The 17,795-nt window shown below is 41.5% G+C and overlaps 1 protein-coding gene across 3 annotated transcripts in view; it reads left to right on the forward strand.

The window, feature by feature from the left end:
• TRAF3IP1 (TRAF3 interacting protein 1) overlaps window positions 1-15,994 on the forward strand; it is a 46,359-nt gene extending 30,365 nt beyond the window's left edge. For all 3 annotated transcript variants that reach the window (XM_074829845.1, XM_074829847.1, XM_074829846.1), the window contains 5 exons: window positions 130-250; window positions 398-434; window positions 1,270-1,346; window positions 12,179-12,402; window positions 15,584-15,994. In XM_074829845.1, coding sequence (XP_074685946.1) covers window positions 130-250; window positions 398-434; window positions 1,270-1,346; window positions 12,179-12,402; window positions 15,584-15,749 — 625 coding nt within the window. In that variant the 3' untranslated portion in view covers window positions 15,750-15,994. The remainder of the gene's footprint in view (window positions 1-129; window positions 251-397; window positions 435-1,269; window positions 1,347-12,178; window positions 12,403-15,583) is intronic.
• Window positions 15,995-17,795: the final 1,801 nt, after the last annotated feature.

A 17,795-nucleotide genomic window follows, 5' to 3' on the forward strand; every position in this document is an offset into this window, starting at 1 on the left:
TGATTGTGCTTTTTGTTGATGCTTCTTTATTTTATGGGAGGAAGGGAGGGTACTGCTGTTTCTTCTATTATAGATAGATCTTAATATGTTTGGACAGATCTTAATAGGTTTTCATTGTGTCTCTTACAGGAGTGGTAGCGGTAAAACAGTCTCCAATGTGATCATAGACCAGCAGGTTGATGATGATGATGATGACCAGTTTGTGGTGGAGGCAGCACTACCACTGACAGAAATGCCAGATATGGAAATGGTCTGTTCATGTTGCGAATTATAGAACCTTTTTCCGTACTTTGTTTGTAACTTACTTGTTTAAGTAGCTTCTAGCTGAATATTGAATAGTTGTGTATTATAGCAATGCCAACTTTTTGCAACTAAAGCTGTCTTCCTGCATATGTAGGAGCCAGAAGTGGAGCTGGTTGAGGATCAAAAGCATGGTACGTTTCTTTTTACATATATTTTTATATATATATCTCGAATAAAACCATGGGTTTCAACCAAATGCTGAACACTTAAAATGCTGAATAAAGCAGCAAAACACCTCCTGAGGGTAGGAGCTTGCAACTTTTGCAAGCAAAACAGAATTTATCAAATGCAGTCTTGTTTACTTGTGCAGCTGGATTTACAACTGATGTTAAGTACAAATTTTCTATACATTTTTAATGTCAGCAGGATTTAAAATTCTGCATAAAACTCATAAATTAATGTTTCTTACAGTGTCAGGTACAGCTTGTCAGTTCTGAGATAAAAGATGGGATTGGCTGTTCAAGGCAAGTTATAGAAAAGCTTTTAGAAAAATTGATGGACTGGTTCTTAACATTTATGCTTACTTGTGACCTCAGATCTCTGATTCAGGGGCTTCCATTATGGTTACACTGGATGTGATTTAGGCAGATACACTTATTTGCATCCAAAAACTCCTCGCGAAGGAATATATATCTATATATCTATCATTCAGTTCTTGATTTCTTCCAAAGGAGTGACACAAAGGAAGAGTCTTTGTGTTAATACAGCTCCAGGACCTGGTTCTGTACCAAGAGATGTTCAGTAAATGATACTGATGATACAGTTTGATTTAGAGGATAATGGAGAAATAGATCAAATAACAAATACCTTGTATCTCAGTAATTAAAATACGTTATAGAATGCTTTTCATGTGGCTCTAAAAATTGTTAACATTAAAAAAAAAAAAAAATCAAGCAGTTGGCTGTGATTTTATTGCCTGAATGTTTAAAACAACCAATGCTGAGAAATATACTGATTTTTCAACAGGTGGGCTGGTAAAAAGAATCCTGGAAACAAAGAAAGATTATGAGGCGTCACAGAAATCATCAAAGACAACAGAGAGGGTAAGATGGTAATGGCCTTCAAAGAACTGTGAATATTAAATTTTGTAATCGTGACCTTTTTCTCTGCCTTAAATGTGTTTTTTCCATTTATTATCAAGCTTTCCTCCTTGATGTGTTATGCTGCTTTTTTTCCTCCATTAGTCTGTCAGATACTGTTACCTTCTCTGTGTAGCGCTCTTTTTTTTTCTCACCTTTAATTTTTGTGGGTTTGGGTTTGGGTTTTTTTTTTCAGCATTTCAGTACAATTTTTCAGAGAGCCTTCTTTAGCCTATTTTTTTGTTTTCCAGAACAAAGGCTGCTGATTTCAGCCATGCCCTAGATGTAGTAGGGCACACTGTGCATTTGTACAGCTGCACCATTATTGTTTCAATCTTACTTGTCCTCCGGGCATTTGAAGAGCAGTAAGTATTCTGTTGTCCAGCAGTCATTATCATAGGCTAAAAAACATGGAATCTTTGGTGCAGTTAACCATATGAAGTATTTTCGTTTCACCAAAGGTGTCCCTAGTAACATCCTAGCATACCCCAGCACTGAGGTCTGAATCTATGAAGTGATTTGATTTGATTTGATTTTTTCCACAATCGATAGCTGGGAAAGGGAAAGTAGGTTTTGGTTTTGCTGGGTTTTTTGTTGGTTTTTTTTGTTGTTTTGATCACTTAGAAAGGGTCTAGCAGTGATCAAAAACCAAAAGCAAAAGGTTGAACCCCTCTGATTTAAGTGTCTTCCTGTTACAACTGGAGAGCTCTTGCTTGTTGAGCTTTGCAAAGCTCATGTTACAAGAAGCAGCAAAAGACAGAGCATTTAGATGGACTCCTCTGATCCACTGGCCCTTTGGAAAGTTTCTAAATCACTCAGCTAGTTTGCTGTGCTGGTGAGGAGGCACTGAGGAATGCACTGCAGAGTGCTGTTGTAAAAATACAGACAGGTGTGTAATGTTTTGGAAAGGCGAGTGCTTTTCATGAACCAATCTTCAATCACATCTTCTTTCTTTTTTTTTTAAAATGGTAATTCAGTATTGCACGTTTTTACTACCTATGTGCTTTTTCAGGAATGATCTAGTTTGACATACTGCTTTAAGATGCTGCAATTCAGACATCAAGAGTCCAGCTTTTCACAGAGTATCAAGCTCTTTCACATAGCTGTCTGAAATCAGTAGGGGCTTTTGAAGCCTTGACCACTTGACTGCCTCTTTTGGATTTATCAGCTCTAGGAATTTGGCAATGAGTAATGATACTATGATAGGTTATAACCAAAGTCAGAGGAAAAAAAAAAGTCACTGAGGAACTAAACCCATGGTAGACAGTAGACTTTTAAAAACCTGGCTTTATCTAGAACCTGTATGACTTCATAACTGCCAATCTACAGCAAAAGTGACACAGTGTTAATTTTTAGGATTGGAGTTTTGGGATGGTAAAATCAACAATTTTCTCCTCTTGAATAGAGATACTTCCGTCTGCTTTTGTGTCCAGTGGTAATGGGTTATGCTGCCACACAGACTAGCCTTTTCATTTCTTCCCCAACAAGTTCAGAAAGTTGGGATGGCAGATCAGACCCTTGGGGGGGGGTATCTTCTTCTCTGAGGTTTAGGATTGTCTGAGATCCTGTTTAGCAGGAAGAAAATTACTTTTATGTATTGCAACAGCTGAGGTTAATGAAGAAAATGAATCCTGCTTAAAATAGGAAAACACCCTTAGTTTCCTGCTCATTAATCCACTATGAATAGTTAAAGCTTTATCCAACTTGCTGAATCACATACCATTTATTATAAATATGCAGCTTGTAGCATCTGTGTACTGATCATTGAAATACTGTTGGCTGTTTCTAACGAATATGTGTGATGTGAAAAATTGCCTGCTTGAGTAAGTTCTGTCTTTTATGTAACTGGAGAAAAAAAAGGGGATAAAAGTTGATACTGCTCTGTTTACACATAAAGCTCATCACTGGAGTGCACGTTGAGTTGGCACTTGCGAGGACAAGCGATACAGCTGTTCCTGGTTTTATAACTAGGTGGTGCTGTTGAATCGTCAGTCTCGGGACTAAGTTTTGGTAGTAGTTCATTTTATAATGTCTTCTGCCAGTACGTAATTGTGCTGTAGGCTGTACTGTTCGGTCTTTGTCCTGTCAACTTAAGCACTTGGACATAGAAAGGGACAAAGGGGGGAGGGTTTACAAAACTGCATGGATTTCATGCTCAGGAAGCTTCCTCTGGTGTTAGTGCTAAATGTTCTGGGCTTTTTTCTGAATAAGAGTAACAAACTAACTGAAACGATTCCCTTTTAACCCCTTAGATTATTTTTTTTTTTAATGCACGTGCACAATTGTGTCCTTCTACAATAACCATTTAGTCCCATTGCCCATTTTCAGTCTCTAAAACATTCATTCAGTCCTTGTTTGTCTTTTGTTGCATCTTTTGAAGCACTGATCTCTGTTAGCAGCGCTGATAATAGACAACTAATTCTGGAAAAAAACGTGCTGACTTCCTAGTCCATCACGTGAAAACTTGCATACAGTGCTAAGCTCCTGGAATATCATCTGATCTCATATCCAAGCAGCTGGCTGCTACTGCAGTAGGTTTCTTTGCTGCTACTGCTTTTCAAATTATGTTGTTGAAGTCATTGCGATCTAGAGAGGAGAAGCATAGTTTTCCTGACAGCAGAGGAGAAAAATCAGTGGAAAAGATGATTAAAAATGTTCAGAGTTAGTGACTGGGACTAGTGACTGTGACAGATGTAGTTCACAAAACATGAGCTGGAGACACTACTGAATCTGGGAAATTTATTTTAGAAGACAGAGACACTGATACAGGAGACAGTAAAAGTAGAAAATATATTTCCAACATGGTGTTGCTGCTGGGAATATTTCAGGGACTAGATATGCAGAGGGTAGCAGGTGGGGGTCTGGCATGCCCGTGTGGCCCTAACATCATGAGCATGTCTCATCTCTGAGAGATGTTCCTAACATCACCAGGAAGGCAGTGACAGGATTTTTTTCTTGTGAGACTGCAGACCAGCAGTTTTGGGAGTAATAGTTACTGTGGTCTGTGGAATCTCTTTGGAGAGAGGCAGCAAAAGTAATTAAAAAAGCAGGAAGAGTTTCAAGTGGTTTATTCCTGCCAAGTGGTCTAGGCAGGCAAATGGAACCATGTCCTGTTAGGCTGATGGGACTGTGAGAATGGGTCAATGAACTCTGGCCAGGGTGCTGTGTTCAAATGGCCGTAGGTTTTGTGCCAGGTCTAGCTCTGCAGTCTGCTGGGAAGCAGTATCAGTCTGGGATTTGACCATTTCTCCCCAGACTGTCAGCTCTCTTATTTAATTTGTTTTCCATCAAACTCTCCAGAAGAAATAGCTTCTACATCAGTATGCAACTGTATTCCAAAACATATTATGCATTGGAGAGTAAAATGTAATTGTACTTCTGTATTTTGGAGTAAGGTAACCAACAGTCCAGTGAAAAATTGAAAGAATACTTGCTTTGGGAAATGACGTCTGATGAAATTAAGGTTATCCTTGTGTCTGTCAGTAAGAATGTTCATCTTCCCTTGTTTTGTTAAACTATTCAGTACACACAAAATAAATGAAATATTTTCTGTTATATGCACTAGTCTTTAAAGCCTTGTTCCTCTGCCAGTTGGGAAAATGAAGGGAGAAAAAAATGTAGTCTGAGTGCTGGAACTTTTGGCTAATACTTTATTATGTTCAGCAAAAAAAGGATCAATGGATCTACCTGATTTATTGTGGATTAATCAGCTAGAAATTAGGTGAAGTTTGTGAATTAATACTTCATCCAAATGTAGCACTGGTGAACTCTCGGGGATGTTTCACACCTTTACTCCTCACTGCTGATTGCAGAGGAGCATTTATTTGTGTTAAAAGCATTCCTCTGAAACCTTTTATGTGCTGTGTTTCCCGAACATGCATTTGCTTTTTAAGAAGTTTTAATAAAGGAAGAGAAAAGGAAAGAAGACTGGGACTTTCATCATCTAGGTTTTGCATGTGCAGAAACTTAAAATAATATACACAAATTTTCAGGTCAAACAAAAAGGTCACTCTGGAAATACACAAGATTTTTCTGCCTTGATTAGCTGTGTTCAGCCTAACAAATTCCTAAAAAGACTTTCTAAATGTATTTGTTTAGAATCTAACCCTCTAATGTTAAACAGAGAAAGAAACAGATGTTACATTTTGTATTCCACTTCATTTATTTGATGTGTGGAAAATGTAGGCAGGTTATTAAATAGTTTAAGCAAGTGGGATCACAGAATTCCCATCATTGCAACTACCAAATACAGTTCATGGGCTTCAGAAAAGGTTTCTGCAAGGAACAAGTGATATTAAATAGCTTAGCACCTGGGTAATATTAACTTTAATTACAAATGTGATAAATTAAGGATGTACTTCTAAGCTTAGAACAAATACAATCATTGCTGATTCTGTTTGTTTAAAGTTCTTCAGGTCATTGATTTTTACATTAATCCATCAGCTGCATGACTTTGGGTGTCCCCTCCAGTTAACGCAATTAGCAACATGTCATGTTAACCAGATGTATTCATACATCCCACCATTTAAGTATTTTGAAGAGGCTCACCATTCAAGACCACAGCTTCTCAGCATCCTGCCAACTTAATATGTCATGAGAAATGCTGACAGTAAAATTTAATAGGAGTTACCTGCAGAAGGGCTTTCATCTTTGTGTAACAGCTCTGGTCGTGATGATGTGACGCTAACACAGTGATCTGAATGAAGCTGCAGTGAGAAATTTTTGGTGCAAGCATGCAATTCCTCAAAAATAAGAACTGTACCCAGCAGTCTGGTTATGGACAAGCACCAGAGGAGCTTAAATTGGATGACTGTATGCTTGAGTGTCCTTGTTACACTGCTACCAACTCTCAGAAAAAAACCTGTGGTCCCTGAATAATTGTGTTACAAGCTGTAAACACAGGAACAGGATTTTTGTCACTCTTGTGATACTCCTGGTGTCGTGGCTCCTTTGCTGTGGCCTTTGCACACGAAAACACAAAATGCTCTCCTGTGGGTACAGTATAAATACAACATGAGACAGCAGATGGATATGTTAAACAGAAAAGATATAGAAAAGTGCAGTGAGACAGCTGTGGTTTCCATCCCTAGGAGAGGATGCAGGGCATCAGCTGTATAGCAGCAGTGTCTTGTAGGACACAGTACAGGTGACTTGCACATATTTCAAGCAGCTTATCAGTGGATTTGACAGGGGCATAGACTGGTGTGAATGCAGTTGTTTAACACAAGGAACAGGTTTATTGCAAATTCTTCTTGCACAGGGAAGAGGGTGCTTTTTCCAAGAGGTTGTGAACCCAGAGTTTCAGCAGTGTGAGCAGAAAAGGAGAGCTGGGCAGGACTGGCACCCCATGTGCCATTATGGCTGAATTAATACTATCTGTTAACTGCTGCTAGAGTTGTCTCTTGGCATGTGTGTGGTCAGACTCCTAGCATTCTGCTTAGCGTGCTGAATACTGCACCAAATACGCAAGGTTTTATGAACTGACTTCTCCTCAGCATGGACTGAATGTGAAGTAAAGCAGACTGGCTCTGGGGGCTGAGGTGGGGTGTTTATGTATGTCTGAAAAGTCCAGCTCTTTTTAGAGGGATCAAATGTGAACTGCGGGGGGGAAAAACCACCACCACCCCACCTGGCCCGCCTACCACCCCCCCCACCGCACCCCCCCCCCCCAAAAAAAAAAAAGAAAGAGAAAAGTCCCCTTTAAAGAGCTATCCTTTTATTTTCTTTCGGTGCCTTCCAACTAAGAAGCAGGTCAGACTAAACGGTAAATCTAACGGTAAAGAATGTTGCGTCTCCTATTCCTTGGCCTGTTGCTGAACTCAGTACCTGGCATAAGCAGAAAAAGCATCCTGTTCATTCGAAATGATTTAACATATACTGTTTTCCCTGTGTTTCTGTGAAAGAGTTTCTTATGGTGATCCCTAGTGGATAGTTACAATCTACTTAAAATGCAGACTCTGTAAAAACCAGGAAAAGAAAACACCTTTTATGATCAAAAAAATATTTTGTACAATAAAAAAACCCACCTTGTTGATTTTGCATTGAATGTATCAAAATTACTTGTCCAAAATGAAGTTTCTGTCCTGTCCTGTAGAAAGGGGTAGGGGGGAAATGGTATAGCTCAATAAAAGTATGATTGCTTGGGTCTGTTTTCATAATGGGACATAATACAATAGTTAAAAGGGGCTGTAGAAACTATTAAGTGTTTGATGGATGTTTGTTCTGATTTGATTCATATTTTAAAACTGTTAATTAAAAAAAAATGGAAACAAAGAAGCTGTATAAAAGTAAGCAAATGCTGTTTCTAGAAATAAACTTTCCAAACAGCGGGAGAAGAAATATCTTATCACCTCTTTAGCTTAGTAGATGTCAGGCACTTCAAATGCCCTCAACAGCCCAGCTATGGGAAATGGATGTCTTGTGAATGATCCATTCTTATGGAGCTGTGCACACTGCAATATATATACTAATTGCTTTAGCAAGGGTAAATTAAACACAAGTAAATTCTGGTGGTTTCTGGAGCCCTGTTGATAATTTCCACTTTACTGATGAAAAAGAAAATTCTTGCTTTTTAATTTCTCAGGTCCCTGCATCCGAGTCCACGTGTTCTGTTCACATTGAGGTAATGGGAAAGGCAGACTTTTTCCCAGGAATCCAAAATAAACATTTATCTTGGTGCCTTATGAAAAACACGAAGGAAAGGAAGCACTTTGGGTCTACAGAAATGATATAGTCTTTTATATGGGGATAATTTATTGATTTTTGGGCTTTTGTGAAAGGAGAGTTCATTGAGGTGTATGGCCTAATTAAATAGACTGGAACAATTCTGATTCTGGCATTTTTCTTAAAACTGAATATATCCTGTTACATGTTTGTGCAGAATGAGCAAAGGTGGCATTCAGGACTCTTACCACCCACGTTGCCTGTTGTAATAAATCATCTGCCATAATTCTTAGTGATTTAAAAGTGTCCCACATAGATTTTAACCCATAACTGTAACTATGAAACTGAGAACAGACACTATGGCTTTTTTTCCTCCCCCTTAATTACTTACAATTAGCAATAGTTGGCAAAGCTTGAAGGCTTCGTGGTGATAATTCTGTTCTGAGCTCAGCTTTCTGTAGACTGCAGGAAACGGAGATGGCACCTTGGTAGCACAAGTGTTAGTGAAATGAAAGAAACAATTTATGGTTATTTTTTAACTAGTGTGAGGAGGGACAACACTGTGTCAGCTAAGCTACTGCACCATCAGGTGTTGGGAGATTTTTCTTGGGAGCTTGAAATTTAAGTGCTTCTGCTTTTGAGAGATAGACTAAAAAGCTCTCATGTGTTCTTACACCACTTCAGGATCATATAGCATGTGTTTCAGAGACACGGGGGTTTTTAACAAGCCTGTTGATGTACCTGTTTAAGTCCAAATAGTGTTTAAAGGATTTTTAGTGGTAATATGTTTTAGTACTTGAATTGACTTTGGATGGGATAATACTTTGTTCATTTTATGTCAGTTTTGAAGAATTGAACTACACAAAGAGTATGCTGGAGTTACAGGGACACTAAAATTATTTTTGAATATTTGCTAATGCAATTTAAGAGCATCTTCCTGATTTACAGCGAATATTCCACAGTGTTTTATTTCCCCTTGAGCTTTTCAAGCAGTTGTGTATTTTAGCATGGAATATTTCAAATTGTTAGCTGGATCTGTGTTTTAAAGAATACAATTCTGGTGTGCTTGTTTACTGAATTGTGGGATTTTCACTTTTTTTATTTTTTATTTTCATACCATACTTGCTGGTGTTGTCTAGATATCAGGTCACACCAGCTTTACAGGAATGTAAAACATTGAACTCAGCGTTTGGAAAATAAAAATGAAGCATTCTTCAGGTTTTTACACACCTAACTGTATCCTCAGATAATGGACTGGCTGAGTCTTCTCGCTTCTGAGACGGTTGTATTAGAAACAAATTCCTTATCTCTTGGCTGTGGCTGCTTGTAATGGATGGTGGGGAGGAAAGTGGTAAGGGTTTGGTGCACTTAGGAGAAGAGGAAAAACAAGGCAACAGGACTTCCTCCTGCGAAGCTGTTGGATCTGATACAACTCTGCTCTGCTGCTGAACTGAAGGTGACTGTCTTCACAGACAGCTTCCCAATTACATGTGGAAAGCATGGTGCCACAGATTAAAGCCATTCCCTGTGGCTTTGGTGGAGCACAACATGTAGCAAGGGCTAGGAAAACAGAGTTAAAACAGAGAGCAGAGGGGTTTGAAACACTGTGAGAGTGCACATCTGTTCATGCATCTTTACTAGCTGCTGCAAGGTGGTGGGGCAAAAAAATATTTCCAGGGCAGAAACTCTTCTCAACCCGAGATGTGTGCTGAGCCTTAGTAAATGGCTGGTGTGCAGGACCCTGGGCTGTGATCTGTACCTTCAGGGGCACCTGGGCAAAAGCTCTGGGGAGCTGCAAGATCAACAGGGAGAGAAGCTGGATGACACCGATGGGAACAGCGTTGGCCATTGTGCTCAGAGGTTGGCTGAGGAGGAGACCCAGGGGAGAAGATCTGCTCGACCCGAAGCAGCTGTGCTTGGAACGGGGGTGCTCACCAGCTCTGGGGGGATGGAATGGGTCAAGAAGCAGCGCTTTCATCTTTGCATCATAAAGGATAGCAAACACATGGATGGCTCCAGAAAGTATCTAAATAATGTGTTTTATGTAACGTAGTATAATGAAACACCTGCTTCTGTGAGAGAGGTATGGGTTGTGTGAGAAGGAATTAAGATGAGTGTTATTTTTAACAGTTTAGCCAGCACTCATGAATTGACTTAGGAAGCGAAGGTCACAAGTTCAGCAGCATTTGTCACTTCAGCCCAGTTCCTAATTAAACAACTTTAACATTATAAGATCGCAGTAAACTCAGAAGTCCCACAGTTTTCGTGCACTGCGTGTGTGGTAAAACACAAGCATCAGACGTAAGTAAATCTCAGCCTTCAAATCTTTAGAAGTATTTTTCTAAAATATATATATATATATATCTGAGTTCATCAGCAAGCCAAGGGCTGCTGAAATGTGTTTGGCAGTAGTCCCTGCTGCCTCCAAATGCAGCTGAACAAACAGCCCCCAGCTCGCACAGGAAGACAGGCCAATTGGGTAGGAGGGCAGGAGGGGACAGCGTGGTAGATTTGATGTCCCAGCCCGAGAGAGAAGCACACTGCCACCTCTGTGTTTATGTAGCCACTAGGAACTGTGCTTAGGAATTGGTTGGTCCTGCGGTTGGGGTGGTAGAGAAAGACCTTTCTAGTTTTCTGGCATACATTAAATGGCCAAAATGACTTTAAATAAACTTTACTTAAAGCTTTGTGTGTCTTAAAGAAAAATTCGGTTTGGGAATTCGACCTGTAGGGCTCTTGGAAAGAAAGAAAAATTAGGTTGTTTTTCTTGATGGAGGAGAAAAAAACCCAGCAGACTTTTCTTTAATGGTGATTGTTTCAGGGAAGGCTTTCCTGGAATAAGATTATTACAGTGTGTTAGTAATGTGGCATCACTTTGCTCTTTTTATGGCATCCTTTTGCTCATGGTGACTTTGCCGCTTTAGGAAATGCTTGCTCTGTATTTAACTTGCAGTAAGCTAGGAGGCTTCAGGAGATTGACCACAGAGACTCTGCTGGCTGCACATGAGGGAAGTGTGCACAAGACCAAATTATTTTTGAGTAGTGTAGTTTATTGAGGCCACATCTGCAGCCTGCATGATTTTACAACCACTGTGAACAGAAGTACAAGGCATGGAATAACCGCCGTCTATTTTAGCTGTGCAGCGTGAAGGGCTATTATTAGGACCAGCATTAGGAGCTGGAAATCCAGATACAGACAGTGGAGGGAGAGAAGCATCTTGAAGGGACTGATGTAGAGAACTAGAAGGAGGCTGTGCCCTTCAGCATCTGCTGTAGCTCCCAAGAAGCAGCAAAACTGTTTGCTTGCAGGAAGCAGGTCCAGTGAACGTTTATGGTGCGGCAGCCTATAACGTGATGAGCAGGGATGCTTCTGCTACTCCAAAGTACTGCCTTTCAGGTTTCATAATCATCTTCCTCCAGAACTTAACGTGACCTTTTTCCCAGCGTCGTTATGCACTGGGACTTGCAGCAGTATTGAGTAAATGCCAATTCACCGGGTCCTGGTGCAGGGCTCTGGAGCGACGCGGTGACAGTCCAGCCTTGCCCCGTAGTGTGGGGGAGGACGGACGGACAGATGTGTGATTTACACAGCAAATGCACCAGTGGCAGCAGCAGATTGATAACAAAAGTGTTGTTGAGTATTACATGTCTGTTGAGAGCTTCTGTTTAATGATGCCACATTAAGCCACAGAAATTTCCCTTTCAATCTATAGAAATAGGTTGAAGTAAACCATGACTGAATGCGAAGGAGGTGTCCCCAACTACGCCCACTGCTTTGGGAAAGACCATGTTGAGAATCAACAACATCAGTGAGATCATTTATGGGACCAAATACTAATTTTACTGTTGTGCGCTTGTGATCTGAAAAGCAATTTAATATTGCTGATGCTGTTGCACAGTTTTGTAGCAGTCCTCTGTAGCAGTGGTGACTTGGATACGGCCTGCTTTCTGCTCATCTGTTTCTAGACTATTGCTTCGTTTCTTCTTTTTCATTGCAGACCATCATAAACATTTCTCTAGATACTTCACTGTTAGCAGTCTCTAAAACATTCTTCGTTCAATACCTCATGCGCAACAACCGTTTTCCCTAGTTTTGATGCTTTCCTTCTTATTCATCTATCTATTTCTATTAGGAGAAGTCCTTTGTATCAGAAGCAGCTAGGAAGAAAGAGAGAGACTTGGTAGCCAAAGAAATTGAGAAATTTCAGGTCTCTATTCAGACTCTGTGCCGGAATGCCTTTACGCTTGGCAGGATCATGGATTACATTCAAGAAGACATGGATGCCATGAAGAACGAGTTGCAGATGTGGCGGCACGAGAACAGACAGCATGCGGAAGCTCTACAGAAGGAGCAAAGGTGAGTGTGGTCATGGGAAGTTTGATTTATCTCTCGAGACAGTTTTTAGGAGAGGGGAGAGTTTTACTCCTTTTTCAAAGCAAATTTGTCATTAGTCGTTTTTGTGGTTTGGGGATGTGTTTTTGCAGTCTGAATTGGTTTTTGAAGTGTTAAAGTCTTAAGGTGTTTTCAGCTCAATTTCATGTGAGGTACATGACAGCAAGGATGCAAATGTTTGTGTGATATGAGAGGGCTTGATTTGTTTTCTTCTCACAAATATATAAGGAGAAATGAGGGAGGAGCTTAGTAAACAAAGTAGATTTGGGACTAGGAGTGGATTCCTGAATCGTAACCTGCGCTCTCGGTGTCATTGAATTCAGCGTGTTCTGCAGTGGTTTTAAGAACAGTTGTTGTCATCTGTGCAAGGTTAAAACAACACTGGAAAGCCAGGAGAGTGACGTGCATAATAGAAACAAGGAGGTCAAGCCTGGAAACAGTTTCTTTGGCCTTACTTGTCTCATCAACGTGTCTTTATGCTCCTTGAAAACAGAACGTCCCTCCCAGTTGTGTGTCTTCTGATCTTAAACATGAGCTAGATATCGATCTTCTTGGATTCACAATCAGCCTAGATAGATTTGCTGCTCCCTGGATCGATGTGCTGCATTCATGCAGAAGGATGTATGGGTGGTATCCTTAGCTAAGCCCTGTCTTGGTAGGTAGCAATGTGTTAAATGTTAGAAATTTACAGCTGCTGGCTTGGTCTACTGGCTGAGGTGGGAATTAGGGCTTTGGTTCACATATAAAGTGTAATGATGTTAATTCCTTGCACTTACATAGCACCTTCTATCCCAAAACCTTGTCAGGCTTTAAAACCCTGGTTGACCTCAGAATGCACCACCCCTGCAAAGAGAAAGGAAATGGTGATTGGCTTTATTTTATGGTTGGAGAAACTGAGGCATTGACTCACTCGCCTTTGTGCCACAGCTAGCGACAGGGAGCAAGTCTCAGCCTTTCTCCAGGCATGTGCTTACTGAGTGGATCCACTCTGGCCTTGCCAAACAAGGCGTTTATACTTCAGCTGGTTTCCAGCACCGTGACTCGACGTGCTTCGCTGGACTCGTATGGCCCCTGAGTTCCCAAGTGTATCGTGGACAAGACTGTCCCCTTGACATGGGTGCAGAGTGAGAGGGCGAGTGGGAAGAAGGAACTGCCCAGCTGATTTTCTTTGCAGATTTATGTCAAACTAAGCTTTACAATGGCCAGCTGTTTCATGCAAGACTGCGGGCAGGCTAGCATCCCTTCAGCAGAGCTACTCGGTTCCCTTCCAGGAGCTAAGACTGCTGCAGCATATCCCGGCACTCCACAGAGCTTCATACGAGATCCTAATCAGATCAGTGTAGTGCTAAGGCATGTCCAATCCTTCAGGAAAGAATTACAGAGTATCAGACATGAAGAAGACAATGCTTCCCATATGTACTGGAATTTGGATGCATGTCTCTGTTTCCTTTGCTTCTGTGAAAGACAATTGAAGGATCCCATTGGGGAAATGTTAGTGCAATTTCTAGCGATGCTTTTTGTGATTTATGCTAATGTGGTAGAAAGGAGGGGAAAACTAAATGATTTTGAGATGCGGACTTTAGCTAATGAGTCCTCAAAGTGACTGGGTAATTCACAATGACAGCAGGCTAGTTCAGGCTGTCATTTCCCTGGCTGTTCAGCGTTCCTGAAGATCAGCAAAGCATTATGGAAGGGGGCACATTTGTTTAAAAGCCAAACAGGCCCATTCACTTCAGATGCATCAGTGTACTTGTGGTTTATTAGCATAGGATTTATTAAATTTCCTCTTGGTGTGGGATTGCCTGTCCTTGTCAGCAGCTAGCGATGGGTCAGTTCTCATATACCTTTCCTCTTCTTAGATGTCTGCCTGCCATAGCTTGGTGCTGCTGGCAGCTGCTGGTGGCTTGCTGGTTTATTGTAGGAAATAGCTGGTAGCAGGCCAGCAGCCTCCACAGCAGCTGTATTTGCCCTCTCTGCCACGTGCTTCTCTCCTTTAAGGTCTTGTGGTGAGGCCCACAGGGATCACTGTTACCACATGTATCATGGTAGGACCCAGGACCCCTGTAAATGGTGGGTGTCCTTAGAATCACAGAATAGTTTGGGTCAGAAAGGACCTTTAAAGATCATCTAGTCCCACCCCCCTGCCATGGGCAGGGACACCTTCCACTAACCCACGTTGCTCAAAGCCCCGTCCAGCCTGGCCTTGAACCCTTCCAAAGATGGGACACCCACAACTTCTCAGGTCCTTCACAGAATCACAGAATCACAGAATCGTCTAGGTTGGAAAGGACCTTGAAGATCATCTAGTCCAACCGTTAACCTAGCACTGACAGATCCCAACTATACCATATGCCCAAGCGCCATGTCAACCCGGCTCTTGAACACCTCCAGGGATGGGGACTCCACCACCTCCCTGGGCAGCCCATTCCAACACCTGACTACCTGTTCTGTGAAGAAATACTTCCTAATATCTAGCCTAAACCTTCCCTGGTGCAACCTGAGGCCATTACCGCTTGTCTTATCACTCATTACTTGGTTAAAGAGACTCATCCCCCCTCTCTGCACCCTCCTTTCAGGGAGTTGTAGAGGGCGATGAGGTCTCCCCTCAGCCTCCTCTTCTCCAGACTAAACCCCCCCAGTTCCCTCAGCTGTTCCTCGTACGACGTGTGCTCCAGACCCTGCACCAGCTTCGTTGCCCTTCTCTGGACACGCTCGAGTAATTCAATGTCCTTTTTGTAGTCCTTCTTGGGTTATATCCCACAGAGTCAGGATATCAGGATACTGCTTCATGCCTGGGCCAGGAGGTTGCAGCTTTTGGTTGGGTAGAATGAAAGAAGTGCTTGTCGTATGCCGAGTGCGGGGGGAAATAACTACAAAGCAAAGAGTTTTAGCAGAAAAGCTAGATCAGCCAAGAGGTGACTGTTTACTGTTGAAATGCGGATGATCTCTCTTGAACAATATTCTACTCTGTCCATGTTGTTAGCTTTGCCTTTGTGCTTCTTATTCTAAACTGTCTTCAGGAAGGGTGGGTGCAACTTAAATTCTTTGTGAACTTTCAGGTATCGAATGTACTTTCTTGGAGGCTCAAGTAACCCGAAGCAGCATAATGTTTCCAATAACATCATGCTCTTTGTGTCTCTTTCAGCATCACAGACAGTGCTGTAGAACCCTTAAAAGCGGATCTGGCTGAAATGGAACAGTTGATTAAAGACCAGCAAGACAAGATCTGTGCTGTAAAAGCTAATATTTTAAAGAACGAAGAAAAAATCCGGAGGATGGTTCTTAGCATAAACCTGTCTTCAAGAAGGTGAAGAAGAGGGGAAAAAAAAAGACTTGGGACTGACTGACATTCCTACCAAATAAAAACAAAATAGTGGAGAAAACTAAGATATGCCTTGTTTAGATATAAAATGTTTAGGGACCAGAACCCTAAAAATTATATAAAATCCCATTATTGCATTGATCTTTAGATGTTGATATTACCCAGGATAAGATTATATTGTTTGAATGCTCAGGTTGCAGAGCTATTAAAATAAGTTGTTTGTTTAGATGTGAACTGCTGTTACTCACTTACCAGGCCTTCACAGCCTTCTTTCCCTGGCCTGTTGAGCACAGTTTCTGAGCCACTTCTCTCGACAGCTCCTCCCCGTCCTCATTTCCACTGAGGTTCCTTTTGAACACGCTGCCACGAAAAATGGGTACTTCTTTTGCTCCCTTAAAAAACTGTTCCAAACTCCTGCAGGTCAGAAGGTTCCTGAATCCTGTTTGTTATAATTATGGAAATTATTTACAAAACAAGGCCACAAGATCAAGAAGTAAAGCCTTGTGTAACCTTCAGTTCTTTGCACCATGACAGAGATGATGTCATGTTCAGAGCTATCGGGAATCTTATTAGGAACAACTGAAAATGCAATATGAGCATCGCCATGTAAGGGAGCAGAAATATTTAGGTGTTAATTCCATTTTTATTGCATATGTTCATTTGGAAAGGATTAATTTAAGTACCTGTTTCCTCCCAAATGCATGTTCCTGTAACTTTTTGTACGTGAATAATTCCACTGATTTTTTTAGTTACCTGCAGATGTCTGTACTGTTTTCCTAATGACCTCTTGAGTGTACTGCACGTTAGAGTCCAGCTTTACTTATTCCTAAATCTGCAAAGTGTATTAGTGTAGACACAACTATTATGACACTGCACTGAGCACAGAAGGCTTTAGTCCCCTGCAAGGCTGTTCTCTCAAGATTTTTGTAATGTGCGAGCACATCTTCTCCTCCCATGTTGTTTGGATTGTGTATGAAGTGCTAGTGTCCTTTTTTTTCTTTTCCTTCTCTGCTTGGCAAATCTGTGGTTTTTTTTTTTTCTTCCCGGTTTCTTTTTCTGGTATCTTGATGTTGAAAAACCTACCAAATGGATCATCGCCAAATAGTGTGAGTATTTAGTATGTTAAATACAGACATTTTAAAGGGCGGGATGCTTTGCTGCATGGGGTTTTGGGTGAGGGTGAAGAGGAAGTAGGAGAGTTGTGAAGGAATAGGAGAAATATTCTGGTCTGTTTTTTAACAGCATATGACACTATGGTCTTTGCTTTTGAATTGTCACTTCAATTTTTTTATTTCAGTACATGAACTTAAATGGTGAAGTAATATTGTGGGTAGGGTCCAGAGAGGCAGGACCCCTGCAGTGCCCCAGCCACCCTCTCCTACCGTGCGTTGCTTCTTACCCAGGGTTGGAGCCTGTTCACTGCATCCTGGGTCTCATCACACAAAGGAAAAGGGGTTCAGTATGTCCACCAGAAACCCCAGAGCCCAGGACTGATGGTTAAAACCTGCGTGGTCAATATATAACTTTGGAGTGGTTTGAATGCTCTCTCCCTTCTCCCTTTTAAATACTTGCATCAAAAAATGTGGGGTTTGGTTGGATTGCTCAGACCTTTGCTTCAATGGTGTTTGACCCTGGAAGCCCCCAGTCCCTTGGTGCTTCTGTTGCCACTGCTAGAAGCCAGCCTTTACAAGCACAGAGAGATTTGTTACCATTCCCCCAGCCTTTGTCACCCCCTTGGTGCCTCTCCCATCCACAGACAGGACCAGTGTGGTGCTGCTGGAGCACAGGGCTGGCAGGAAAGCAAGAGGAGACCAGTAGCAGGGTGTTTCAGGTGTTCTCCAGGGACATGAAGTGACTGCAGCTCTGCCTGGGTTAAAGAGGATTTAAATCGTGACTTTTTCTTTCCCTCAATTACTGTTTTATGAAGTTCCCTTCACCAGATGCCCTCTCTTTGACTTCTTCCTGCTGACAGGCGCTGCGTGCTCTTTGTGTGGTGATGTGACCCATGCATTCACAGAATCACAGAATCATCTCG

Source organism: Strix aluco, chromosome 6 (assembly GCF_031877795.1).
Source record: "Strix aluco isolate bStrAlu1 chromosome 6, bStrAlu1.hap1, whole genome shotgun sequence".
Taxonomy (NCBI): Eukaryota; Metazoa; Chordata; class Aves; order Strigiformes; family Strigidae; genus Strix; species Strix aluco.